The 23972-nt window shown below is 41.5% G+C and overlaps 1 protein-coding gene across 2 annotated transcripts; it reads left to right on the forward strand.

The window, feature by feature from the left end:
* Positions 1-277: 277 nt before the first annotated feature.
* On the forward strand, positions 278-14767 carry cnot4a (CCR4-NOT transcription complex, subunit 4a). 2 transcript variants are annotated; one of them, XM_083893350.1, is made up of 13 exons: positions 278-484; positions 2555-2776; positions 3123-3320; positions 3619-3705; positions 3893-3994; positions 4122-4247; positions 4338-4462; positions 4551-4754; positions 9755-9812; positions 9903-10158; positions 10885-11382; positions 11620-11853; positions 12852-14767. In XM_083893350.1, the coding sequence occupies exons 2-13, from the start codon at positions 2603-2605 to the stop codon at positions 13178-13180; spliced, it is 2391 nt and encodes a 796-aa protein (XP_083749476.1). In that variant the 5' UTR covers positions 278-484; positions 2555-2602; the 3' UTR covers positions 13181-14767. The 2 variants fall into 2 exon arrangements, with proteins under 2 accessions (XP_083749476.1, XP_083749477.1); XM_083893351.1 differs by having other exon boundaries at positions 12861-14767.
* The last annotated feature ends 9205 nt before the right edge of the window (positions 14768-23972 follow it).

Genomic DNA, 23972 nt, shown 5'->3' on the forward strand with positions numbered 1-23972 from the left:
GGTAACATTTAATGTGAAGTTACACAGTTCTGCAGATGTTAATGAAACCCTCAAAGTTGTTTAAAATGTCAGAGCTCAAATCAAATCAGGAACCTCTTGTTACTGGAATGCAGCACCTTCAATGCAATAGCTCTGATACTGCAGAGTATCCTTGGTCTCATAAGAACCACAAAATACTTCATCTCCCACAATGCACCTGTGCACCTGCGCCGACTCAGTGGTACTGAATACTTGCCCCACTCCCTCCTCCCAACTTTAATGCTAGCTAAGATGGTGGTTTGAGCGTAAATTGTCTCCACAATACCAAGAAAAGAAAGGGGCAACAACATCTTTATAGTCTTTTAGTAACTACAGAACAACACACCCACGGTTATCTTAAGTTGCCGTTTGTAGAGATCTTGACATTTCAGAGACATTGGGACGCATTCTCCGCCCAATCTGGTGTGACTCCCTTGGAGTGGAATCTAAGCTAAATACGGACAGGGTAAGTGACGCTAGCGTTAGCTAGGCTGCTAGCTGTGTTAGCTATCTTCCATTCTACCTCATTAATCAAACGAAACCAGTGTCTTTCACAATTTCATGGACTGACATCGGGGTGTCCTCGAGCTTACCACAGTGATGTCCGTGTTGTCCAAAACAGTGAGCGCAGTGTCAGTTGTTTTTGGTGCCAACAAACTGCTTCGAGTTGAGCGTTAGCCTGTGCAGGCCGCGCCGTTCGTCTTCATGAAAATGTAGCATGTTAGCGGTTAGCACGGAGCAAGCTGTCAGTGAATATGTTGGACAGCGTCTAACGGTGTATCATGTGTTTAAGAGAAAAACATGTAATGACCACATTCAGGTAGCATTCATCTCTGTGTGTTTCGGGTTTGCGTTTAATCCACCAGTACACCTTTATACGTTCTCCCTCAGTGAGACCGGCTTCTTTAACCTAATTTGCGCCCAATGTTAGCTTAGCTTGATGTTGGTGAAACAACATCTGTCATAATGTACGATCCAGAAAACGGCAGCTTAAGTTACCGTCCTGGCTGTTTAGGTATTTTGGGCTTTACGCTTGACTTTTAACAATCACCTGGTATCTGTTAGTGTAGCTGTGGCGTTCCTTTACACGTAAATCCAGAAGCTGAATGATGCCGGCTGCAGTTATTAACTGTTGGCATTTCCATGTTATCGTCCGCGTATGCAGTGTCTGTGATATTTTAGTCACCGCTTTGTTGTCTTGCTGACCACAGTTATATTACTTTTCTTGTCCACCAAGACGCTGTGTCGAGTAAGTTGCTGTCAACGGAGGACATCTCTCCTGTGACGTACCACAGCATCCGCGTTTGTTATCGCTGTGATTTTAGCTGATGTATTGCGATGTTCATCAATTACCAGGTCGAAACTTAATTGCTTTTGGGCCCACATTTTAAACAAGACAAAACACCAAATTCACACAACAGTTTTAAAAGTTACACATTTTCATTAACTACCAATATAGTTTCACATCCTATGAAATGTATTGTGGACTCGGGAAACTTTATTTCCTGTGGGGAGAGGTTTAAATTAGCAGTGCAATGGATGAAACTGATCAGTTGTTGTATTAGGAGCTTTCCTATGGATACTCAGACTACACTTGTCACTTAGCTGCATTGGTTGTAACCTCGCTGCACAGCTTCACGTCACATTTTTATCTTTATTTAGTCTGATTAGTCTCGTTTAGGGATGTCTTTTGTAAGAAACGGACCTTGGAACGAGGAACAATTTGAAGGAAAAAAAAACACCTTAAACAAAGAACATACAATGACACGTTCAAGGAACAAAGATGAATATACACTTTATAACAAACATATATTACATGATACAAAATGTGACCAAAAGAGATGTATCATTCAAGTTGATGACCGTTTGGTATACATTCCATTTAACTGCATAGCATCTGAAACTGAACGCATGTGAAATAAATTGCCTTCACTGTCACTATTCAGAATACAAGGAAATTGCTACTGATACCTGACATGTAGAGTAGGTAGTTACTGCATCTTTTACTAGAGAAACCATGCTGTAGTTTGAAAGCTTTACTTTGAGTAACATTGCTATAATTCACACCTCCATTAAGGTTATAATCTGTCATTGATTCAACTTAATGGCAATTTGCATCGTTTGTGACTAATGATGGTAATCTTCATGATAATCGATCAACTGCTTCCAAGCAGAAATAATGAGTGCTTCTTCCTTTTGGATGGGAGGCTTTTTTTCTGTTTTGTTGGCATTTGTCTTTACTATTTTTGTCATTTCATAGCTTAAATGATTTATCAGCTATTTATGACAGCAAATGTTAAATCTTCTGATCTTCAACTAGTTGCTTCAACCCTCATAACATAACAATAGCCCTTTCAGATATCAAGTCTTATCGCTGATGGTATAAGTGGAGTAGAATATAAATAGCAGTTCAGTTCAGCATTGCCATAAACTACCTTTACTAAGGTGAAGTGGCTTTTTTTTTTTAAACGGTCAATTTAACAGAACAAATCTGTTTAATAGGTATTAATTTTTCTTTCTTCTTTGGTTTTCTTAGCCCCTGTGCTCTGACCAGCTTTAACACCCACCCTTGCCACGCCGTAGGATGTCCCACAGCCCTGAATTGAAGGACGACCCCATGGAGTGCCCTCTGTGCATGGAGCCGCTGGAGATTGATGATGTCAACTTCTTCCCCTGCACTTGTGGCTACCAGATCTGCCGCTTCTGTTGGCATCGCATCCGCACAGATGAGAATGGCCTGTGCCCTGCCTGCAGAAAGGTGAGGAAACTATTGGATGTACATAATAGTACAGAAGTTAATCACAACTGGAACCTGAGTTGTCTGTCATAATAGTGGAGAGGATGTGTTTAGGAAACAAACATGATGATTAAAAACAAAACAAAAAAAACCTATTCAATACCGTTTTCAAAGTGGCTGCGCTGGTTAAATATCTGCTTGTTGTCAATTAAAATGTATACACTTGGCAGTTTAGATTATAATGTCTGCTGAACTGAAAGCTTAAGTTGCCCACTGTCCTTCGCAAAGCCACATCATTTAGAAAAGTGTCTTTTTGTTTTTTCAAATGATGGACAAACATTCCTTTGTTTTTTTTTTCTCTGTATAGCCGTACCCAGAGGACCCGGCTGTGTACAAGCCTCTGTCACAGGAGGAGATCCAAAGGATAAAAAATGAAAAGAAGCAAAAACAGAATGAGAAGAAGCAGAAGGTGACAGAAAACCGCAAACATCTGGCCAGTGTCAGAGTGGTCCAGAGAAATCTGGTGTTTGTGGTGGGGCTTTCGCAGCGACTCGCCGACCCGGAGGTGAGTGTAGAGTGGTTGCTAACCAAGATGATGGTTTATGCCACCTTTGACTGTTGTTTACTGTAATATGTACAGCACGGTGGCCAACATTATTACATTTAACATGTATGCAACCCAAAGACTGAGTAAAAACTAAAAGATTAAAAGAAGATTTTAATGAGAACATAAGGTCTTTTAGTGCAGCCCCTTCTACTCAGTCCTCAGACATGAAGCTTGTATTGTATATTATACGTGAAAGAGGACACGGTGCACTAAAACCTTGTGTAACTATTGTTTTTCTTTTCCATTTTGCCCACAGGTCCTAAAACGACCAGAATATTTTGGGAGGTTTGGGAAAATCCATAAAGTGGTCATTAACAATAGCACATCTTATGCAGGTTCACAGGTGAGAGAACAAACTGACTCCATGTACTCACAGTTAATAGATATATAACCATGAACAGAATGAATAACTAAATTATGTTTAATTGGAAACCCTATTGGAACCCAAGAGAGAGAGAAGCAGGTTAACACATTGCATGTGTTTGATTGGTATGTTTAGTTGAGTTACATTTTCTTTTCTTTTTTCCCAGGGGCCTAGTGCTAGCGCTTATGTCACTTACATCCGCTCTGAAGATGCTCTAAGAGCAATACAGTGTGTTAACAATGTGGTTGTTGATGGCAGAACACTCAAGGTGAGAATTTAACAACCTTTTTCTGTTGATTTTCTGTGCAATTGTTAGTTCGACATAAACCTCTTGTGGGCTGTTAAGTTGTTAAAAAAATTTAATTGTATATTTATGTGTATATTTTTTATCACAGGCTTCTTTAGGCACAACAAAGTACTGCAGTTACTTTCTTAAAAGTATGCAGTGTCCCAAACCTGATTGTATGTATCTACACGAGCTGGGGGATGAAGCCGCTAGCTTTACTAAAGAGGAGATGCAGGTGATGTCTGAGAATAAATCTTTGCTCGAGCCTGTATGAATTGTTAATGGTGGATGGGTCAGGTGTCTCATATTGTGTCATTCGTTTTAGGCGGGAAAACATCAAGAGTATGAGCAGAAACTCCTCCAAGACCTCTATAAAATTAACCCTAGCTTTCTACAACCTCCTGCATGTGGTACAGAAAAGTCAAAGAGTAAATCCAACTCCACACAAAGGTTATTTTCCAGTTTCCTTCCTCTTAATATTTCCATAGTAGATTTGGATGAGTGTGCTAAGTTTTATTTTTCTTATGCTTTCCATCAGATCCAATAGCAATGGTAAAGATGGGTGGCCAACGCTGTCGGGGCATAACAAACTGGCCAATGGGCTTTCAGAGGACCGCAAGTCCCCTCCGCTGCTCGACTATCTAGACCAAGAAGTTAATGCTTCAGATGGGCTGGATGCAGAGCTGGGCCCTGGTCAACTTACTTCCCTGTCCCCCTTCTCCTCTAACTGTGACAGTACCAGGTAACACACACCACTCTTCTACATCACATTGTGGTGCATTACAAAAAATTGTGTTTCTTTTGCGTCATCATTCCTTGTTTAAAGTTTCATATTATAGACAATGAGATTTCCACATTAACTTATTAGCAGGGCTGGTTATTTAAAAAAAAAAAAGCAAAGGGTCAAAAATACTTGGTGCATGGTGCAGCTGATGAGGAAGGACATGTAGCATTGAGTTCCGTGGGTTTGCCAAAATAGTTGCCATTTTATCATCCAAACCACATCCCTCACATTTTTAAAGTAAACCTTATCTAAAATTGGTGCATGACAGAATAATCTTCGTCTTTGGCAACCCAAGGAGCAATACCTGCACACCCCACAAAGGTGACAGCCAGTACAGGAGAAGCTGCCTTTCCCTTGATGCAGTCACGGCAGCAATTCAGGAAAGCATGGAAGAAATACCCAAACAAATAGATGTGAAAGCAGTCACCATCCAGTCCTTGCTGACTATTGAACATTGTTGACAACACTTGCTGACCAGGTTGAGGAAATGGAGCAGTGAATATCTGCTTATGAAGACGACATAAGAGAAGCTAACGTACATATCACAGAATTGGAAAAGGAGGTGCGTCTTTGAAGGACTAAGTGGGTGACTTGGAGGATACGAGCAGGTGTAACAATATTAAGATTCTCAGACTCCTAGAGCTAGAGTTTTGGACTGAATTTTAGCTTTACTCGCTCTGAAATCTCTTCTTCCATCAACACAAATCCTGCAAAACGTTTCGCCTGTAAGGATGAGGAGAGGACCATGTACATCTTGAGGCAAGAGGAAATTTGCTTCAAAAGCAACAAGAATCTGCAGCCCTGCAGTGTCTGAAAGGCGCCTTCAAGTCAAGAGGATCCTTTGGCCGAGGCCTATCGACTGTTTTCGTCATCATCCAGCTAAACTATGGATTACCCGCAAGGGAAACGTCAAGTGGCTAGCCCCACCAGCTGTGGCACTTTTTTATTTATTTCTTTACTGTTGATAATGAAGGCTGAATTCCCTTTGCTGGTTCTGTTGCGGACAGAGCACCTCCACACTCAACAGTTCCATGTGATGGATGATTTGCTTTGACTGTCACCATTTGACTCTGACAGAAACAATCAAATATTTGATTTGTGGCTGGCATTACAGATCGACGCTCACGGAAATGATGTTCATACTTGACCCGAGTTCTGTGTCACGTTGCTTGACCAGAACAACTGTAAGTTGCTTCTGTTAGTATAAGTTTGGTTTGGTGATATATCATCGTCCTTCCTCATGCAATATGATAACCGTAAGTCAGGGCAAATATTGATATTTTAATTAACAAATTAAGGCTCTCTAAAGTAAACGACCTCTGCCAGTTTCACACGCTAGATGATACTAATTCATGTCTTTTTACAGTGGTGCTGCTCAAAAGAGTGATGGAAATTTGGGTGGAAGTTACCTGGAGTTTATTGTGGAATAATGGATGATAAAGCTACATTAAGAGATGCTTCATCCACATTCAATACAGAGCCTTTATGCACTGTTCTCTATGTTGTGAATAGAGAAATCCTGCACTTTTAACTTATCACAGATGTTTTGTTTTCTTCAGTTAGACAGATATTGTGTAATGTATCACTATATTGATTATCACAGAATTGCTGTATCGTGATATTGATATTGTGGACCACGTATCGTCGAGTACTCTGCGATTCCCACCCCTAATTTATACTCTTACAACTGAGCTATGATCCAATTAATGTCCTGTCTTTCAGTGTTATGAATTGGTTTGAAGAAGCTGCTGTGCTTCTTCAGTGTCTTCAAACGAGTTGATGGCAACTTTGAGAGGTGTTTTCGCTCCCTGACCATGGTTAGAAAGCACATGCGTAGTGTACTTTGGACATCCTTACGCTTTGCTGACATATGATGAACACAAGGAGTCTGTACATTTATTTCTTCCCACATGCACAGAACACACACATTTGTGCCTTACTTTGTCTCCAACTTGCTACGGTTCATTTTTCATGCTCCACGCACAAGCAACTGCACCACTCCTGCTCTCCCTCGCTTGACCACTCACTCAATGCACACCCACATACACAAGCCCACAAACATGACTCTTAAAGGAGCCGTGCAACTTTTGCAACACAGGAGTTACATTAGCGGACTGCGTCTCTCATTTGACCCTAATGACCCTCATTCACACCTTTTTACTAGTGAAACGCAACCTGAAACTGGGTCAGGGGACGATCTGCATTGTTTAACACAATGGCTCTCAAGACAAGCATCCAGCCCACAGAGGCAAAATACCTGGATTTTTCCACTAGATAGTCAGAACTGAAAAATCCTCCTGAATGAGACGTGAAACATCTTCAACTTAACCAAATCAAAAGTGCAGTTGCCTGCAACTAACTCCTGAAAATGCAGTGACCTTCAAGGATGGAGCACAAAACATCAAATAGCATTTTTTATATTTTTAATATAAATTTTGTTCTCAGTGATGGAACGGCTTTGCAAAGTTAATACATTGCAACTTTGGGATACAGATTATCCTAATTGTTTTCATATTTACCCTACCTGAGAGATTCAACTCCGTTTACAACATTCTAATGTTTACAACATAGGCCATGTTTGTCCATATATTTGGACACAATCACAAGTCCATTGATAGATTATTTTCTCAATTAATCGAGTATTTGTTTGGTTCGTAAAATGTGAGAAATTGAAGAATCATTGCAGTCCTACCCTGATCATAAATACCACTTTAAAGATGGCTTCAGAGGGTTATGGTTTTCATGCCGTCACCATCTTGGAAATTTAGGACGTGTCTGTCTATCTATCTATGTCTATCCATGTTCTGAGTCCCTAAAGAACAAAGCTCCAGGTCCGACGGCTTTCTACTCGAATTCTTTAAAGCCTTCTCTAATAAGCTCCTTATCAAACATGCTGTACTGTGGCTAATAAAACTTTGCTTAAGTCTCCGGAATTGACAACAATAACATTACTGCCAAACATTGCCAAGAATTGCAGAAAACATGCATCCTATCACCCCCCACCCTCTGTCTCTTAAATTTGGATTATAATTTTTTATCAAAACTGCTTGCATTAAGAATGGAATGGATGACATCATCCCTACCTTTTGCCAAGGTTGCCTAATATGTCCCCTATTCTTCTTAATAGCTGTAAAACTGCTTGCCATTGCCATTTTCTCGAACATTAGCATTGACTCACAGTTTGCACTTGGATGAGCCTTATTTTTTGGTCTGAACCATTAAAATAATTTCCCCATTTTCTTCAATGTTTCCAGGAATGTGGTGCTGCTTGTGGATGTAAGATTAATCTCTCAAAAATTTAAATAATGCCCTTCAACATTCGGTGTGTTACAGTTAAACTCCTAAAGGCTCCGTTACATTAACTGAATAAAATGATATCCCGCTCTCTGGGGAAATGCAAGGCTCCTGGTGTCAACATCTCAACACTCCAGGTCTTATATTATTCTAAAGGCAGATTAAACCTTTCCAACTTTAGATGCTACTATCTCGCAGCTCGGTTTCGCTCAATATGGTGTTGATTACAGTCTGAGAACAATAAGATCTTGCGGCTTCCCATTGAACAATTTCAATTTGAAGTTCATTCTTTTTGTAGCTTTTAAGAAAATAACTGTTTACCATTACAAACAATCCTGCAAGTTTAAATTCCTTCTTGTGTATAGCATGAAGCCTGCACTCCCATTGGATTTAAATATCACATTATTCTGGGAAACGTATGAGACAACCTCAACATCCTTTGTGTTTGTGTTATAGGAACCTTAAGAAACGATCAATAGTAGTAGTCTGGAGTACACCATTGAAGGAATGTGTACTCCAGACACCTTCACCAATTTTCAGCTATTGATGGAAAATGTTGATCTTTCCACTGACGATTTGTTACTGTACGTGTATTGGCATTGTTCTTATCTGAACTAATTTTGGAAAAACATACTTAAAAAAAAAAAAAAAAAATCTCATTAGACCCTAGTGTATTCTACAAAACTGGAAATCTGAGCTCACAAAAGCAATGGTTAAATGAATTAATATCCTATAGAGCTCCGGATATCACGGGACTCACTGTGTGCACTCCCCCCGCTGGCAGGAAAAGCTTCTTCAAATATTAACGCGCCAGTGCCAGTTTCAAGCCGTCATATTTCGCTGCACACTTTAAATCAACAGATGTTCAGCAATATATGTCAGAACTTGATGGACTGAATATGTCTTACCCTTTTTAGTTCCATTGTGTTTATCTTCAACTTTCTGATAAGCTGTTCCTGAAATTGCAATACAAGCTAGTTACGTTAACTATTACGTCAATTCTGTACCTGATATGAAGTGAACAGTACAAAAGCATATAGGTTCCCATCAATCCGTCTTCTATGCTCGCTTTGAGCATGATCCAACTCTGCCATCTCCCTGGATCCTCTCTCTCTCTCTCTCTCTCTCTCTCTCTCTCTCTCTCTCTCTCTCTCTCTCTCTCTCTCTCTCTCTCTCTCTCTCTCTCTCTCTCTCTCTCTCTCTCTCTCTCTCTCTCTCTCTCGTCTCTGACTGTTTTGGTATCCTGTCACTCAACAGCTGTCCACAGCTCAGTGCCGTCTCTTGCCAAAATGCTGCTTAGTCCAGAGTGTTGCGTTCAGCTCTGTTGCACACCTGAAAAGAAGAAAAACAGGAACGTGTTAAAAAAATATGAGCTCTCTTCCCTTACTTCCATCACTGCATCCTCCAAATGAGTCATATTTAAAGGAGACCTCATCCGTCTGTTATTGTGTTCCCCCTGACAACTTAATGTGATAACATCTTGTGAACACAGACGCAGACTCCATGCCTTATACTGGATGATGTTTCATTTCTGTACCAGGGATTTGCACGCTAGGAGGGTTGCATTGTTGTTGTCTTGTAAATGTAATGGTGGAAAATGTTAGCCTTTGTAAAAATATATTGATATACCATAAACAATCAACATGTATCTTTTGTGTCTCCAGTCCCAGTGACAAACCTCCAGAGTCCATCAGTTTGGTGAATGGAGAGACTTTACAACAGGTAAAACATCACCTTGTTACTTCCAATACATCAAAGTGTCAGTGAATCAGGTCAGAGATTGATGACTTTTTCTCTCGTCTCCTTTTCTAGATGCCCACCAGTGACTCCCCTTCCCCTCCTCCAGGTTTAACTAAACCCAGCCTGGTGGTGCCCATCAGTGTGTCAGACCTCACAGCACGTTCACCCTTTGAGGGTGCAGCAGCTGAGTCCCAGTCACTCTTTTCAGACAACAGTAACTTCAGACATCCTAACCCTCTCCCTGCTGGCCTACCACCCTTCCCCAGCTCCCCCCGCGGCAGCTCTGACTGGCCCATGACCCCTGAACCACAGAGCCTCTTCACATCAGGTACAATGGAGATTAGTTTTTGTTTCTTATCTTGAGCCACACGGTTTTATGTCCTCATTTGAAAAGCGTAATTTTACATGCAGCTGCTTTATTTAATAATATATAATTATAGCAAATGAGATGTGTCTCCTGTTTATCAGGGACCCAGTCAGCATTTAGTGATACATCTTATTTCTTTTTTAAGGGAATGAGTTGTTCATTAGGTCTTACTTATTGATATACTGTTTGCTTCCCTTTAGTTCTCATTAATGTATTAGTCTATTACAGATTTTAAAGGTCCATGTGACATGAAATTCAACTTCACTAGAAAAACAACATTGATGGGACAGTTTAAAAGATTTATACTTCCCATACCATATCCACTATTTTAGTTTACTAGGCTAAAAAACAATATACTCATGATACAAAGGTTACTATTGCTTACCTAATCATAACAGCAATAAACCCGGGTCTCCATAGAATGATAATTCTCAATTTTACATGTCGGAGTAAGTGGAAGAGAAACGATAGTAAAGTCACAAAGGGAACAAACAGTGTAGTAAAGTGTGTTGTAAACACTATTGTTTTAGTCTGTGTTAAGTTGCAGTGATATATGGGCATCAAACATTTAAGGAGTTACAATAGCGGACTGTGTCTCTCAGTCTCTCAGTCATTCTTAAATTTAGAATGAATTTCTCAAATCATGGGTGGCTCCTGTAACTTTTTTTTCCCCTTCTTTCCTCACAGACACAATACCAGTGTCATCTTCCACAGACTGGCAAGCTGCGTTTGGCTTTGGCTCGTCCAGCAAACAGCAGGACGACGACCTCGGCTTCGATCCTTTCGACGTCACCCGAAAGGCTTTGGCTGACCTGATCGAGAAGGAGCTGTCCGTGCAGGATCAGAGTCCCACATCCCCAGGGCTTTTGCCCATGGGGCACAACCACGGTCCCTGCCTGCCACCCGCCAACCCAAGCACCACCTCTCACCACTTCCCAAGTGGCCTACCACGCCTCCCCCATCTCCACCACAGACCCATCTACAGCTCCTTCAGTTTCCCCGGCAGTCAGAACAGCCAGGCCGGTCAGCAGCAGCCAGCTGTGAGACACCCCTGGATGGGCATCCCCACACGAAATAACCTCACACACTTGAACCACTCAGCCGGTGCTGCCTCACACAGTAATTTCCTGGACCTGAATCTGCCCCCTCAGCACAACACAGGGCTCGGAGGGATCCCCATTTCAGGTACAGGACACCTCGGTCACAGCCTATGAAAGCAGTTCATGTTAAAAACAAAAGTCAGATGTGTTGCCAAATGATGTTATTGCTTAGAATTACTTGTCCGCTGCTGTGCAGCATTGTTATACTTAATTAACCTGTGTTGACCTCACAGAGGAAATTAAAAAAACACAAGTAAATAAAGTTTTACAGTCTGTGATCACAACACCTGAGGAACTGACACATTGTTTTCCTCTTATGCAGAAAACAGTGGTTCTATAGACGGCCTAAATGTGAAAGAGTGGCAGGATGGCCTGAGAGCTCTCCTACCCAACATCAATATTAACTTTGGGGGTCTCCCAAGCTCCTCTTCCTCTTCATCCTCCTCATCCTCCAACAGTGTTAACCACATTGGTGGGCCGACAGGGCCTGCAGGAATCCCACACAGTCTGAGCTGGGATGGCACAGCAAGTTGGATGGACCCTGCTATCATCACAGGTTGAAACTCTAACTCACTTTAATAGAGAAACAACTGAATTAATTTCATCGATGGCACTCCTTAACTGATTGTTTATCAACCAAAAATATCAAACATTTTCTGGTGCTTGCTTCAATCACTATAAATTGTAATTTAGTTGCAACTATTATTCTGCCTCTGGAATTCCCAATTCATTATTTGAAAATGCAAAAAAAAAATGCCTTTTGCACTTTCCTAACCCCTTTAAGGGCACTTTTAATTATATTTCCAGGCGAGTAAATCAAAATACCATTTGTGGAAGATTGGTTAGATGTTTTTGTTTAAACAAAAATGGATGCAGCCTTATTGTTTACCACAGTTGCACAAAAATGGTTAACTTTATGGGAAGGAGGTTGGAGGAGAAGAGCTACAAGATCCATTCAAGGAACCTGCCTCACTAATAATTTCCACAAACACACAGAGTGCCAGTCTGTTGTGGCTGCTGTCGCCATCTTGTGGTCGTAGGTGTACCATAATGGAAGCAGTGAAAAACGAATACCAGGTCAATTAGAAGCTGATAAGAGATTCTGACAAAATTCTAGATTTAAATTCAAAACTTGCATAACCTATAACGGTTTCTGCACTGCACCTGTGATGTCATTCACAATTTACAAAGACGTCTGGGGCTGCAAGTAATCATTAATTTAATTAAAAAGTGATCCTCTAATTACTTCCTCAACTGATGTCGATTGCTTGACGATTTCAAATCACAAAAGATATAAGATGTTAAAGAGTAGGAAATCACATGTTTTGAACCACTTGCTTTTCAGATTGTATTTGAAAAACTAGTGAAAAAACTGATGACAAGTTATCATTAACTTCATGTTTGCATGTGCTTCATTAGATCATTTGATCTAAACTGTAGCTGAAGTATTAAACGTTCTATTCACTGCAGTGTTTAGAGGGTTTATATGATGACAAGTCTCTTTGTATTTTTGTCAATACTCATCTATCCTGTGACCTCCCTCTCCTCCCTCAGGCATCCCAGCCTCGGCAGGAAACAGTTTAGACTGTCTTCAAGACGACAACCCACCACACTGGCTTAAGTCACTGCAGGCCCTCACAGAGATGGACGGCCCAGCCAGTTCAGCAGTGCCCACACCCCAGCCCCTCCACAGTGGCCTCCTCGACGCCCATCTCCCTCTCCATCACAGAGCCGCGGGTGGCTGGGCTCCTTACCTCCCCCCTCCCACAGCCAACCCCGCCAGCCAGTTCCACTCCCCCCCTCCAGGCTTCCAGACCGCCTTCAGACCCCCAGGACAGCCCTCCACAGAGCTGCTACAGAGTGCTGCTGTGGACCGCCACTGAACACAGACTACAGCAGACACCCATCCATTCCCTCACTACCACTTTATACCCACTCATCCTGTACCCTGCTCCCTCCCTCCCCCAATGCAATACACACCAATCTGCAGAGTATGAGAAATGATTAACAAAGTAACAAACATGCTTTCTTCTTTTTCTCCTCCTTCCTTTTTGTCTACTCCGAAGGCCTATTTAGTTTTGGTTTTGTTTGTGGCACACACATTATCAGTACCCTTTGTCTGCTATCGTCACCACTCCTTAGACCTAGTTCTTGGCATAACATGGGTATTCATTGTGTAGCTTGCTGTTTTACGGAGAGCACAAGAAACAGTACAGCATTGAGCGCCCGGTGGCGACATGAGAGTTCACAAACTCCACCGACGTGGCAAAGAAACAAACTAGCTGATGTGGAGTCTTATTTTAAAAACGTAACTAATGAGTAAGCATGAACAACATTTGTGTTTTTTGAAAGTTGAAGTCGCGATTAGTTTTTGAGGAATGAAGCAAGCTGTGAATCTGCTCTTTGAAGCTTTGCCCCAAAGACCCTCATCCTCCCCACTTTTACAGGAGACTGTGAAACGGTTATCCCTTACAGCTGAATAGGAATAAGACGAGGTGAGAGAGAAAAAAAGGGGTTGGCACTAGCTTTTTGGAGAGTGATTTTAAAGAAATGTTAAATGGAAAAAAAAAGCTGAGATTTTGATGAGCAGAGAGTGAATGCAGATGACACGGGGGATTTGAGGGCACAGGCTATGCATGGGCTCCCTGTTAGGTAGGGACACAAATGGTCTGCTCGAGAGGCCACTTGGCCCACATTCCCTTTAGTGGAGGGCTCTCACTGGCCCTGTCTTGCTTGAGGGAATTTTTTTTTTTGCTGAACCTCTGTATCAGAGGATAGAGCACTGCCTAATCGTGGGGAGCCAGGGCTTTGGGAGATCGTGGCACATCATGAGCACTAGGGTTAGACTCTTACTCATGGTGCCACCGTGTGGTACCTACAGTAGCTAGCCCTAACATGGACAGCCACGAAAAAAAGGACAGGGCAATGAATGACTCAAAAAATAGTCACAAGGATGGTGAGAGCATGTTCAACCCACAAGGGCTTAAATGAGGCCTTAAAATGGACAGATGAGAGGAAGGAGCTTGAGTGGTTGGTTGGAAGGGGAGTCTTGTGTCAATGATTGCTAAAAAAAAATATATGCAATATTGTATTTGACTTCAGTAACTGTTAGTGTGACAAAAATAAGTTGCAAGACAATACTAAGTACTGTAGTTATGAATAAAGGAGCTCTCAGCCTTGAGGATTTGAGATCGGCCTCTCCGACCACCGCTGTTTTTCTTTTTGAAGTCTTAATTCTCATCTGTGTTCACTTGTCTCTCTCACTTTCTCTCTCATCAACCCCCCCCACCCCTGCCCCCCCCCCCCCCCCATGCTGCTGTCCTGTATTTAACAGTATTCACAAAATGAACAAACTGATACAGGAGAAACCAACACAGTCATAAAATGGGTTTTAACGTAATATTGAAAAAAAAATAAAATAAAACATCCTGGCGCTTAAAAGGAAGTCAACTGTCCTCTGCAGGTCTGGAAAAATGAACCTTAAATAAAACTGAAAACTCAGAGCTGGTTGTTTGTCTGCTGTTGTGTTGTGTTACAGTCCTGCACTTCACTGAATTTAAATTCTGAAGTACTCACCACCACACTGATATCATTTTTTGTTTTGTACTAAAACTCACTCGAGTGTAATTCCACGTATCACCACTTGAGGGCAGAATACCTTATTAGTGATTTAGCTCTACAGTCAAAGTACTGGCCAGAACACACAAGGATACACAGAGTGACACTGTCTTCCAAGTGCAGCATGTCATTGCTAAATATATCTTGGTGTCTAATTATTTATTATGGACTTTATAGTATTAAATTCAATGATGGAACAGAAGAAGGTTGACTGCAAGAGCAGCACACTCTGCATGCAGGTGTACAGCTCTGCACTCACAGGCCAACGCTGCAGTAGATTCCTGCAGCAGAGGCTGTTTTCCTCCTGTGGGAACACAACAGACAGAGGGACGAGCACAAATCTCAACTGTGCTATTTACAGTGCACACTGTGGGATTTGTTATTCTATTTTGAGTCAATTTAAAATTTAATGAGTGAATGAAGTAGATGCATCACATTTTTGGAAAAAGTGGAGATTTCTTCAGAAAAACAAAATGATAGGTTGAATTTGATAGTGTATCAGTCAAATAGCACATTATTTCGTGTATACTAATAAATACATGCACAAAATTGATTAAATGATCGAAATAGAATGGTGATACAAACAGAGATGAGGATTTTGGAGTGGGAACAAATTCAGGACAAAGATATGTGTTTTAAAATTGAGTCGGAGCTTCACTACGTGGACACAGGAAGTTAAATGGCACAGTTAGCTCAGCTGTGAACTGCAGGTTCAGCACAGCTGGTCTTTTGTGTCTATTGTGTGTTTATTTTTTTTTTTAGCAATCTGGCATGTTTAGAAATATGCCGAGTTGGCTACTTTCTACTCATGTTTGGATTAATCACATGGAATTAAAGACAACAACTCCCGTATGATTAATCTGATGCTGAAGAAACAGAAAAAATAATTCGTATTTCCCCTCAACTAAGTTTGGCACTAATGACTCTAGCGTTTTTTCTCTCTTTCTAAGATTCCAAAGCGGATTTCCGTTTATTTTCCCGAGGGAGATTCGTGCATCATTACGTCCTGGGTAAGTGTGAATTGTACTTAATTTAAAAAAAATATTTGAATCGTGTGCGCGCGCGCTTTGTTGCCCTCTTTGGGCCATTTCCGGTATAAACACAGACTTCTTCTGTCCTGAAGTACAACCTCATTTCTGAGGCTCTGACTAAAGTTAGGATAAATATGTCAATTGTGTTTGAGTTTAGGCATCAACTGATAACGTTTAAGGTCAAGGACAAGGATTTAGAAGGCTGTAGAAAAGAATGACGTCAAGACAGAGTCATTCAAGGATTGTGTGTGTGTGTGGGGGTGTGTAAATAGCAATTTGATTATTTGGTGATTAAAATAGCTGATTAATAATTTTCACTCTGTCAACTCATGGTTTTGTGTATGTTGCAGCTCTGGTCCTGGATGAACTGGACATGTGGTTGAAACAGACACCCTTCTGTTCAGCCTGCAGGGCAGTTGAAGCCCCCCCCACCCTCCTCTCCTCTCCTCTCCCCTCCTTCAGGTGCTGAGGAGGCACCAGAAGTGGAAGGTGAGTGTGTGAATAATGCAGGCAGGCAGCAGATTCAAGCTCTGTGACAATGAGTCAGCAGCAACACACCGAGCAAGAGGGAGGGAGGGAGGGAGAGTGTTCCCGGACCAACACACACTCATGCAGACTCTGCACTGAAACAGTGTTGGTATCTTTTGTGATGATGCATCTCTGACACGTTGAGGAATAGCATCTGTTTATCTGCCACAGCTACAAACACCAGCGTTTTGGCTTCTTACAGAGGGGAAACGCCCATTCATTTGCCCTAAAAGCATGCCGGACTTAATCACTGCGTGTGTCGTGAAAGGCAGCGTTGTCACTGATTAGTTCATTGATTTGCCTACTTAGCCCGAAACTACACAATATCATTTATGCTTGTTACCATAAAGGGCACAGAAGAGGACTGAGGAGGATGAATAATGGAACAAAGGAGGGTAGACGGGAATCATCGCTTTGGCCATAAGTCACATGAATTGTTATTTTAAGGTGTTTACCGCATTGGTAATATAATGACACATCTCAAAATGTCTGAGTGAAGGACGCTGAGTGTTTGCAGATTAATGTCTCCAAACTGCAGTCAGGTGTTATATCAGGACAAGCAGGAAAAAAAGCCCTGATTTTTCACTCTTCCACTGAACTGTCCTCTAGAGGGATTCAGTCTGTTGTACTGCTGAAATCTTGCTTTCCTTGAGGACTGCAGCTACAGTGAGAGGGCATGTGCAGAGGGCAGAGTAGCCGCAGTAGAGTAAGCTCTACCTAAAGGAACGGATGCATTATGAGGCATTATAGATCAAATATACAATATTGCCCTCGTAACTGCAGCTGTGTAGTTGTTTTGTGTTCCTCTCAGTGATGTTTTGCAGTTGAATCAGGACTCTGAGGTGCTGCAACTACACTTAAATGTTAGTGCTTTTTTATATAGAAGCTACCTTGAAACTTCTGACTGTACACATGCAGCATTAGAAGAAACTCCAATACAGCAGTGAGGACATTTTTGTATATACTGTGCACACTGTGGGAGCTCGGCTGTGTGTGTGTGTGTGTGTCACATTGGAAGGCAAATCAATCGATAATTGATGATCGATTGTTGTTAAGAAATCTAGTTAGATAGTTTGCAGCGGTGTTTTATAGCAGTTGGCATCCACGATGCTGCATTACTGCCTTCCTCTGGATCCAGTCATCCAATACTTAATAAATCATCCTCTTTTTTTCTTGGTACTTGGTTCTGTCGTCTTCTTCCACTAACTAGACAGTTCAGTCAGACAGTTATGTGGAAACTTGGAACTGCTGATGGTGGGAGATTAAATATCAAATGATCGCCTGAGAGACCAGGGCCGTTTTAAGAGACTTTTGGGGGTCCGAGCGAAAGGGAAGTGTATGACCCTATATCGGTTAAATGTTGATGGCTGTATCATACAATTTAAGGTGGTTATTATTTGTTGTTGTGCACAAATATTATCAGCCACACTGCTCCCACAGTGACCTTAGGATTCATCCTCCAGAGACTAAATTCCTCCTATCCCATATTCTGGACTTATATGGTCATGTCCTATTCTCATTGTGTCATGCTGTCTGTGTGCTTGTATGAGGTATTGACTCATTGCTAGCACTGACTTATCCAAACGCTCTGTTGTTACTGAGAACCAGCCTCTTACTGAAAACATAACACCAGCAGGGACAGATAGAAACATATTTTAGCCAGTTAACTGAAGGTTAATCTAATAAAATATGTCTGCTTTTAGTCTACGATATTCTTAAGAATGTGTTGTTGCTTTATCTCACATAAGACACACTGCCTATTTTAACTGGAACCTAAACAATGTCTCTGTCCTGCACCAAAGTTCTGTGAGAAAATGAGAAAAATTGCATGTTTTACCACTTAGTTAAATCAGAAAGAGGGTTTTCAAGCAGCCAAATCACAAAATAGCCCCATTTTACTGTAACTCACTAACCATGCTCGACGCACATAGTGCCAATGTGTCATTTCCTCATGCAACCACTCATCGAACAAACTGAAGTATCCCTTTAACGGAGAGCTGTGAAGCACAGAGGGGGCTGTTGAGTGGTAGCGTGGGTCGTGTTCCAAACCTTTCGGTTGGATGTTTGAACCCTGGCTCTGTGAGTCTACGTGCCACTTTGTCTCTGGGCAAAAAACACTTAACAAGACAAAAACATCCCAAACTCAAGTCGCTCCTGACAGCGACGCCTGCGGCCTTGTGAACAGGTTTGATAGATGCTTGATAGGAGAAAGCACTGAATGTAGATGTATGCAGGATATTATGCATGTATGTTCTTCTGGTTTTCTGGCCCTGGCTCTCTGGCTGCCAGCAGGGGAAACCTGCAGGGAATGCTCCCAGCAGAAAGCACTCTCTCCATTTGTCAGTGCCTGACAGGCTCTCTCTCTCTGCTGCACTGCAAAAAATGACAGTTTTGACAAGTTTATTAAAACTACAGCCGATTTGACTTCTCAGTCAATGCGCTGATGTGCCACTAGTTGTCACAGTCATGTCACACCAAAACAAAAGCAATGGAGAGGAGCTGTTTTAGCTGAAGAACTGCACAAACAGCTGAACGCTATGAATAACTTTCTGCCACTATGGCTCAGGAGTCGGCTTGTTACTCGCCGCGTCTGCCGCTGGAACTTGTGAACTCGTAATCATCACGATGTAAACATCCTGACCTTTCATGGTGACCTGCGTAGTGGTTTTAGTGGTTAGATGTTGATGTTGCTTACCTTTCTGTGCGTGTTCTCCCCCCCCTGTGTCTGCGTGGGTTTCCTCCAGGCTCTCCCAATTTCCTCCCACCATCAAAACACGTGTGAATGTTGGACACATCCAGTCAGGTCGGTCCATTGTCACACTGACCTGGTTATTTCGTTGTGCAGTTTTCGGTTGTATAATAACAGTAAAATATCCTGTCCTTTCTTACTTACTCTAGGTCACACGTGCTTGTCTCATGAACATGGCAAACAACATAATTGGAGCGTAGCCTATTTATAATAAATATGGTCTAGCATATCTGACTCTGCTGCCCTGTAAATATACTCATTTTTGTTCCTTCTGAGGCAGAATGTTAGCCTGACGAGCCAGACCCACATCAAGATGCCCCACCAGCCAAATAACATGTGCTGCCGCTAGGGGCGTCTAGATTTCTAGGCTAGCAGAATGTTGCATAACAGATCATTTAGTTGGATAAAAACAAATCTGTAATGTTTTGTAGCCATTACTCCCGTCCTCTGCTTCTGACCACTGCAATAAGAGATTTTTTTATGTATTTCAGTTTATATATTTATTATTTGTTGTGCAGACAAAGACATTATCTTTTTCATTTTCTAAAGTTTGTATTGAAAAAGTGAATGTCTGAAATAAAAGGCAATAATTTTTGGTTGTAATCCTGATTAGAACATTGAAAACGGTGGAGATGGAGGTGATAAAATGTCACATTTTTGCAGGGTTTTACTTTAATTTTCTTGAGGCAAGTGGCTAAGTTATGAAACAAGAACAAATAAAGAAAAATACACAAAAGATAATAGTTATTATTTTACCTTATTGATGCTCTTTGCGCACTCTAAAAAAAGAAAAATAGTGTTCTGAATGAAGTGGACATTTTTTACAGTGTGCACTCTACTGACCCACACAAGCCTTTACTGTAAATTCCAGCAGCGTTCCAGTTAATGTGTCCTGACCAACAAAACTGACATGCTCCTTCATCATCATACAGTTTGTAATGGCTCTGCTGTGTCGGGGTCTGTATGTAGTGCAATGTGGACACGGTCAGTGGTTTATGTAAACACTGTCTCTGTTTCCTCTTCCACGACCTCGAGGGAGAGATGTCTTCCCTTTTGTCCTCCCCACCTGCTACTCTAAATCTGCTATGTTTTTTCATTGTGTAATTAGTTAGAGTGTAAAGTCCAGAATTACTTTAAAATAAAATAAAAATCTTAATACAGAGGCTGCCACCTTGCACTCGCCTGTGTTTCCACAGCAGCCTGAACTGAGATGCATTTTTTTTTTTTTTTTTACTTCAACAAAGAAGAGCGACTTCGTACGCCCACATAAACCTGACACATTAACCGACAAAAGAGAGGAAGGACGCAGGGTGGAGAGTGGAGGAGTGGAGCGAGTTGTGACTGTTCATATTCTGGTATGTGAAGGCCACGGTAGATTCCTTCAGCACTTGGTGTTGAACCTGACTCAGGAAATCAGCCGTTCTTTTCCTGCATATATATCTATACAGTGTGTGTGTGTGTTTGAGTGAGACTGAAAACAGCACATTCACATTGAGAACATTTACATCCTCCCTTGATAAAAGCATATTTGTTGTAGGTTGGTGTTTCATACATGGAGACATTTATGTGGGTAGAGGAGGAGGAAGATGGGGAAGAGGATGTTACTAGTTGTTCCACACTGGACTTTTAAAGCAGACCGAGAGCTTCAATGACAATGGCGGAGAAAGCTACGTTAAGAGATGCTCCATCCACGTTCAATACATAGACTTTATGCACTTTGTTCTCCATGTTGTGAATAAATCTAGAAAACCTGCACTTTTAAAGGTGCCATATGTAAGAATGTGGCCAAAAACGGTTACTACATTCAAATTCAAAATACCGAGGTCTTTTAGGTTTCGTTTTCCGACGTAACTGGCAACCCGTGGTTGCTCGGCAGCTGAGACTCTACTGACTGCAATGATTGGTAGACGGCGGTAGGTGGCGCCACATGCCAAAACATGATTTCAAAACATAAACATGATTTGTAGTCTGCAAAATATTTTTTTAATGCAAATATTTTAGCTGTACTGTTGTTGTTGGTGAGTTCAGTTTGTTATATGAACATTATTCCTGAGTCTCTGTGACATATTAGGAGGATTTTATGGCCAGTTGCATTAATACGATATTGCGATGTATCGCTATATGATTATCTTGCAATGTATTGATTATCACAGAATCCCTATATCGCGATTATTCGTATCGTGGACCATGTATCATGAGGTACCCAGATGTTGCACAGCAAAAAAACAAACTTTAAAAGATAACTGCTTGTCTCCAACTAAATAGCTGATTGCAGCATCACAGTGAGCTAATGGTTCACACTCAGGTTGTGTGCATCTCAGCTGGTCCCTCAAACTCGACGGTGGTGATGTCCTTCTGTGGTTTTGTGTTTTCCAGCCTTCTTCAGCACGGTGCGCTGATGTAATCTGAGGCGGGAAGGTCACGGCACCTGATTTCGTCGATGTTAAGTTTTGCACATTATTTTCCCTTGGTCAAAGCACACTGAGCAGCAGGAGCATGTAAGCTGAGACCCACACTGGCTCATACCGCAAGGACGTGTAGCTACAGACTGAGAGCGGTGATAACAGGCTATAGTTTTTCAGTTTAAATCTCAGAATCAAACGATAAGATGAGATTCTTTTGGTCGTGGTCGTCGTCTTTGGTCTAGACTGAAATATCACAACAGCTATTTGATGTATTGCTGTATTGGTACAGGACAATTTATAATAACTTTTACATACATTTCATCTTTTAGTGTTAGTCATCTAGTTTTACCCTACACTTTGTGTTTAAAGTTACTTATTTAGCTTGCTAACATACATATACAACTAAAGTAAGAACACATTATTATTTTAACATTACATTTTAGACTAGATTACATGTTAATGAGCTCACAATGTAACTGTAGCCTTAATTGTCCATTGTGTAGAATTTAAGTGAGAAATGTTTTTCCTTTGGAGGAGGAAATCGAAGATAAAATAACTGTATTCTTTTTAGTGTACACTCACCTGATTTTACTGTATGTCGTGTTTCATTAGCTCAGGATCTATAACAGGAGCAGGGTTAGCTCTATGGAGACAGGGTTTGGGTTACTATGGGGATCATCGCAGTTTCATTTGTTCATTTTGTCCCAGTGGGATTTTTCACTAAACACTTAAAGACTAAGAACTACACTCTTAGAAACTCTTAGAAGTGGTAAGTAGAACCATATAAGGTTCTTCGGCTTGTCCTCATTGGAGAACCCTTTTTGGCTCCAAGTAGAAACTTTTTTATCAGGGTTCCACCAGGAACCCTTTTAAACCCTTTATTCAGGAAAGGGTGTTTAAAGGGTTCTCTCTCTGGATCAAAATGGTTCTTACTGGAACCAAGAACCCTTGAAAAACCCTTTCTTTGGGGAAAGAAGCAAATGGTTCCAGGGTAGAACCTCAGCCCTTGTAGCCCTTTTGGAACCCTTATTTCTAAGAGCGTAATTAACTAAGTTTATTATGCTGACATCCTCAAATTATAAGTGTCACATGAGCATGAGACAACATAGTGAACGGTTACTGTATTTTCTGTTTTATTTATACGTCAGAATAGACCATTTTAGCTTTAGATGTTTGGGGAAATAAAGGTAATATTAAAGCTGCTTTTTAAAAGTTGGTGGGTGAATAGATGGAGTGACCACTCTATAGATCTGTATCAGTTGATGGTGGGATTTAACAGATGTTTGTTGACAGTCAGTCGTCTTCCTTGTACGCGACAATAGGCTCCACATGGCGAGATGATAATAATGTATTTTTTACGTCAGTGGAAATTCAATAAACTGCTGCATAAAAGATCAATGTTTAATTCATGATGAACTCGTTCCTTCTGATCAGATCACTGCCACCTTCGCTGGACTGTGTTGTCTCTTCTGTATCGCAGCAGTGATGTAAGCGCTGTCAGTGGCCTGAGGTAAAGAGGTACATTTAACCGGCCTGAGATTCACAGAGACCATTTGTGGACTTCCACAAGGACGAGGAAATTATGGACGCGTCCTTAATTATTAAACAAGTGTGTCAGCAGCTTGGCCTGATGGAGGTAATGCAAAGAGGAAGTGGGCCAGAGAGAGAGAGAGACAGAGCGAAAGTGAGGGCCTCCGGGATTGGGGATAAGAAATGAACTGGTGGGCTTGGACCTGGGGGTGGGGTGTGGTGGTGGTGGTGTCAGGCCCAAGGGCTTTACTTCTTGCATGGTAGATCCAATAATGCTGTGGAAGCTATTTTGCACATTGTTAATGTGAACTGACATGATATGAGGCTGTTTGGACGCGCTGTGCACAAGAATGTCCGTGCAATCTTGGATTCCTGTTGTGCACTGTGCACAATGGGTGATTAAAGCAGAGGACGCTTGTGATTTGATATAGGATAATCATACGATACTTTGGATGCACGGTCCGACCGGGGGCCACAGTGAAAGAAAAGGCCCTTGAAAAACTTTTTTTGGATGACGACGACAGGAAAGTATAGCATTTTTTTGTACACGGGATATGGGATGACTGTGTACGTATCTCCAAAACAATCGATCTGAGACTATCAAGTGAGCCAGGAACCTGACTCAGGAAATCAGCCGTTCTTTTCCTGCATATATATCTATACAGTGTGTGTGTGTGTGTGTGTGTGTGTGTGTTTGAGTGAGACTGAAAACAGCACATTCACATTCAGAACATTTACATCCTCCCTTGATAAAAGCATATTTGTTGTAGGTTGGTGTTTCATACATGGAGACATGTATTTATGTGGGTAGAGG

Source organism: Microchirus variegatus (genome assembly GCF_963457635.1).
Source record: "Microchirus variegatus genome assembly, chromosome: 8".
Lineage (NCBI taxonomy): Eukaryota > Metazoa > Chordata > Actinopteri > Pleuronectiformes > Soleidae > Microchirus > Microchirus variegatus.

Coding starts and splice junctions, on each gene's coding strand:
- cnot4a (XM_083893350.1), top strand. CDS start 2,603: ATGTCCCACAGCCCTGAATTGAAGGACGACCCCATGGAGTGCCCTCTG. Junction 2,777..3,122: donor TGTGCCCTGCCTGCAGAAAG/GTGAGGAAACTA, acceptor TTCTCTGTATAG/CCGTACCCAGAGGACCCGGC. Junction 11,854..12,851: donor GGACCCTGCTATCATCACAG/GTTGAAACTCTA, acceptor CTCCTCCCTCAG/GCATCCCAGCCTCGGCAGGA.